This window comes from Buceros rhinoceros, unplaced genomic scaffold (genome assembly GCF_000710305.1).
Source record: "Buceros rhinoceros silvestris isolate BGI_N320 unplaced genomic scaffold, ASM71030v1 scaffold8290, whole genome shotgun sequence".
NCBI lineage: Eukaryota > Metazoa > Chordata > Aves > Bucerotiformes > Bucerotidae > Buceros > Buceros rhinoceros.
In genome coordinates, this window is record NW_010390114.1 from 3,170 (window position 1) to 8,016 (window position 4,847).

General features: G+C 43.9%; 1 protein-coding gene across 1 annotated transcript in view; it reads right to left on the bottom strand.

The window, feature by feature from the left end:
• Positions 1-3,876: 3,876 nt before the first annotated feature.
• Positions 3,877-4,847, bottom strand: part of CARS (cysteinyl-tRNA synthetase) — a gene marked incomplete at its 5' end in the record, with an annotated part of 25,597 nt that continues 24,626 nt past the window's right edge. Inside the window, one exon of the mRNA XM_010136536.1 lies at positions 3,877-4,338. Within this exon, the coding sequence (XP_010134838.1) occupies positions 4,204-4,338 (135 nt within the window). The remainder of the gene's footprint in view (positions 4,339-4,847) is intronic.

The following is a 4,847-nucleotide window of genomic DNA, read 5'->3' on the forward strand; positions in this document are numbered from 1 at the left end:
GCTGTGCATCCCAGTCCTTGCTGCAAGCACGCTTCCCTTCACCAAGCCTTCGCACACACTGCTACGTTTTTGCTAAATTGTGGCTGCAGAGAGAAGTAACTGCTCTGTAATAGCTCTGGAGCTTGTTTTTTGTTACAAAGTCTAGGAAACTAAGTCTATTTTTCTGACTCTCTGCCAAGGTCATTGTTGTTATTATCCTGCTGCTTTTAGGGAAAAAAAAAAGGAACTCAAAATATGGGCAAAACTATGGTTTTATTTGGAGAGAATGAATCAACTTCCTGTTTGTTTAACAAGGTAAAAATATTTTAGCAGCCTCTTTACAGGATGAGTTGCCAATTTGTGTGCTCTTTTGGGTTTTAATAGAAAATACTTAGGCCTGTCAACTAACTCACACATGCTTCATGAAGCAGACACTTTCCTTGCTGACAATGCTGACTTCCAAGGACAGCTGAAAGAGACAGAAAGAGAAACTTGCAACTGGAAGACCAGTTCAATACGGGAAAAAAGTTCAAGTATGGGGAGGTTTGAGGGCTTTATTGCTGGAGGAGTGACAAGCTGGCTGGAAGAAGGCAACTTTGAAAATGCATGAACCACGTAGCACAGCAGTATAAAGAGCAGGGGAGAATAAGGAGCTGTGTGGAAGAACAGTGATCACCCAAGACACAAGGTGAGCCTGAAGAGGGGAGGGCTTCAAAGGCTCTAGATCCTTCTGATGGCTGTGATAAGAATCCCATTGATTCTGGGGACTTTTGATTGCGTTCAAAGAGAATTCTCAGACAGCAATGCTGTTACACTGCAGCAGAAGAGAAAGATGACTTCAGCAGCACTGATGTTTCAGATAAGGATTCTTTCAAATCATCTTAGTTTAAAACAATCGAACTGACAATCAGACAAAGCACAGAAATGGGAAGCATGAGCTAAATAATTCTGGAGGTAGAAGATGACTGTAATGGGGCAGTAAATAGTGCAGAGACCGTTATCTGACATGAATGACTAGGTGAGGAAGCCGTGTGTCCGTGTGGGAAGCATACAGACAAGGCAGGAAGATAACCTTTGGAGAAAGCAAGTCTGAAATGCTCCTAAAATGTTTGCAAGGAGACTTGTCCCAGAAACAAAATGAAGGAAACTGATGTCCTGGTTTGAGTTAGAACAGAACTAATCCTCTACAGAGATTCTGCTGTTCAGCTCAGTCTCTTCTAACTAACTGCACTTGCTGAAGTTAATGGCATATTTTTGCAGACAGCGTCTGCTCCTAGCAGATAACGCTCGATGTTTGCAGTTACTACCAAGGACTGAGGTGGAGAAAAGCTCTTGCTTACACTTGCTCCTGTGAAGGACAAGGTCACTGTTAATCTTGTGTACCACGGTGGGGCTGCAGTAAGTGAGAGGCTGCACCTGTAGGGAGCAGCAGGCAGGACAGATGACCTTAATGTGACCAACAAGGTGTTCCATCCCACAGATGTCATATTTGGGATAAAGCTGAGGGATCACAAGGGTGAAGCTCTTCCTCAGTGGCCAGCGTCTGAGGAGGACTCTGTCTGTTCTGCCTTCAATCCCAATCTGTGCCTTCCTGAATCCAGTTCCTGAATCTGGTCCTCATCTGCCGCTGAGTCTAGGCTGGGCCTTCCCCAGTGCCTGCCCACAGCATCGGTGGTGACGGCGTGGTTGCCATTGGGGGGGGGCTGGGTTCGGTGTTGATAGTGTATATATTTGTTCATATTTCATTTTATTGTTATTATTTTCATTAAAGCAGTTCTGGTTTTCTTTTCCAACCTGTAAGTCTGTCTCCCTTTTTCCCTCTCTCTTCCCCACTGGGCAGGGAGAGGGGTTAACAGCGAGCATCTGGCATTCGTCTAGGGGCCGGGCCAGCCCTAACCCGGGACAATTACAATCCAGGACAGCAAGGATTAACAGCAGACAGAATTCCTGTAGGCAAACTGCTGTTACTATTTGACACTAAGCAGCAACTTCAGAAGCGGCCTAGGCACAGCCCATCCCTTCACCCCTTCACGGACATCCCGAGTGCACGTGTGTCTTGGGGGAGCATGCTGGGAAGAAAACGATGAGCTGATAATGTTGGAGGGGGTTAGAATCTAGAATGGTGTGAAGATACAACTGATCCTCTTCTGTTCACAGACCAAAGGATGGAGAACTTGCCCTCGAGGTTGTGGCTGGTCATTGGAAGTACCACTGTGCAGTATAAACATGCATTTATACAATTAATTAGAAATTAGCAGAATAATCAAATACTGAATACAAAACAAATTAAATTAGTAATAGCAAGCTAGAGGAAAAGGTCCATAAGCGACATTTCAAAAAGACGGTTGTGCAATGAAGTTAAGCTCTATATTCTTCCCACTATACAAAGGTCAGATACAACTTGTACTTTACAAGAGATTTTATCTTCTGCATACAAGATGCATGTGCTTTACTGTCCTTAATATTACCTATGTTTTCAAACACAAATACAGACAAACTAGGAAAAAAAACCCTCCTAGATCTTTCCATGTTCATTCCTCAGAAGGAGGAATAGAAGTATAAAAATATAAAGCAAAGATGTTTTAATTAAGGAATGGAACGTAGCCTAGTGATTATAGCATGAACTTACAAGCTGAGAGAACAGGGGTGTCACAGTATGACCTCCTCCGAGGCTTAAGAATACTTGATATAGTGCTGCATACTGAACACTTCGCTGTTACATGCAGCTGTGAAGCAGGTGAGAGATCTTAGAGGATTTCATGAACTTCATTCAGTAGCTACTGCCAGTGAAATCAGGGAATTATTAGGCAACAGAGAACTGTCCTTGCAGACATAATGTTACCATTACATCAGAAAGATTATTACCTCAGAGTTAAATTCTCATGTTAAAAACATAGTCTTGAATAATGAGCAATATATAGCTGTATTTCCTAATTGCAAACCAAAGTGCCCCAGTGTGGCAGTGCAACCCCCTGACGCCGTGCACTGAGCTTGCACAACTGACAGGCCTTGCAGCAGCACCTGATAAGCACCTGGAGCTACTCCTCCCCCCTTGCCTCCCCGGGGATGTTCGTGCCTAGAACCACTTTTGAGTTGGTTCTTCTCGAGCACCAGGTTGTGCGGTTGGAGACTCTCCCCTCGAGTCGGGATGCCGCCCGAGTGTATGTCCCTGGGATTGAGTGATCCCTCCGCAAACGTTGGTAAACGACCCCCCTTGGTATCATTAGGTGAGAGATTCTGCCCTTTACCAGTGAGCTGTGCACGTTTTGGGTCTATCCTCCCTTAGAATAGATTCCTTAGTGTTCTTAAATTTGTTGTGCAGTAATAATTCCCAACTGACATCCGAACCTGGACAGCCTCAGTGTCAGGCAAATTTGTTTGCAATAAATCCACCTTTTTCGGAGAGCTGCTGCTGTCTGTTTTGTGGGTGCCTCCGCAACACCCAGTCAGAAACCCTCTCTTTACTCCCCATGGCTCTGAACAGGTAATTAGGTACTGAGTGGGTAATCAGGTACTTTGGCAGCACTCCTGTTTCCTTGGAGGGATAGCTCCAAGAACACACCACCCTCCACCGTCAGCCCTTCATGTCTTTCCCACCTGTTTGATCAATGCAGGTACATTTGCCTCATACTTACCCACTTGATTGCAGCTGCAGGTTAAGCAAAGACTACAATCTGTTCCCTTTTGCAACAAAGGGACTGTTTGCTTCTACTGTGCAAAGCGTTCTGCGTATGAGAGGTTTTAATAACAGCAGCTAGAGTAAGTATCGTAGTGGAACTACCCACTATTCCTGCTTATGTAAAGACACTAAAGTCATCTGGAAAACAGTGTTCTTACTGTGGGACAAATTATTCGGCTCGCATTTAGTAGTAAATTGTGCTGACTGTGACATATTCCAGATCAGCACACAGGGCAAATTAACCAAAGCCTGGCCAGCTATAATAAACAAGAATCCTTATGTGGGTCTGCTGACTGAGCAGAACCTTCCCAAACAGAACTGGCAACCGTTCAACCTGCTACTGTTGTTGCAAAGAAACTTCTTACAGGCTGGCTTTTTTAAGAATGGATGTTTATTGGTTTTCCAGATGACATTATTAATCCACGTAAACAGGATTTTTACTTTGCATATAATAGAAAGTGTAAACAGAAATCTGAGCATCAGTTTGTGCTCACTTCTTCAATGGTGATGCAGCACTCGCCTTCTAAAAAAAAGTCCTGTTGTTTTCAATTTGCACTTCCGTTCTGAACCATTTGTAGATACTCCTTGTACAGCTTTTCCTGAGTTTCATAAAGTTTCTTTAGCTTCTTAATTTGTCCTTTGCTGAGTTCTTTGCCTTCTGTATCATGGGTGGGAAATCCCTGAAATATTAATTAAAAAAAAAAAGAGAGGCTATTTACGATAAATTCTTGGACTGCTCCTTAGGGAGTCATGGTTTAATAAAATAGGGGGATGATGTCATAATGACAGGCTGTCAGGATGGGGTGCATCCTGGCTAATTTCAGTCACCCATAAGTTTGACAGAGCAAAGTTATCCATACAGCCCCTTCAGAAATCCTTGGCTGGAGGGAGCAAAACAGTGGGCAGAACCAGAAAGGAAGATCAGGGCCTCTCTGAAAAACACCGGTTCTGGAAGAGTTGGCAAGTTTGTACCTGCAAGTGAATTCTTTGCCTTGCAAGACAGGAATAAATCTGTGAGCAAACGTCATACATGTTCCTACCCACAATATCTACAGGGAATTTTGCTCTGTGGTGAGAGGGGCCACCAGAGACCAATGTACAATGAAAATACCCCACAAATGATGGCTAACAGAGGACCTTGCTCCCCAGTGCAAGGCACATGCAATGCAATCAATATATCACCTTCTCT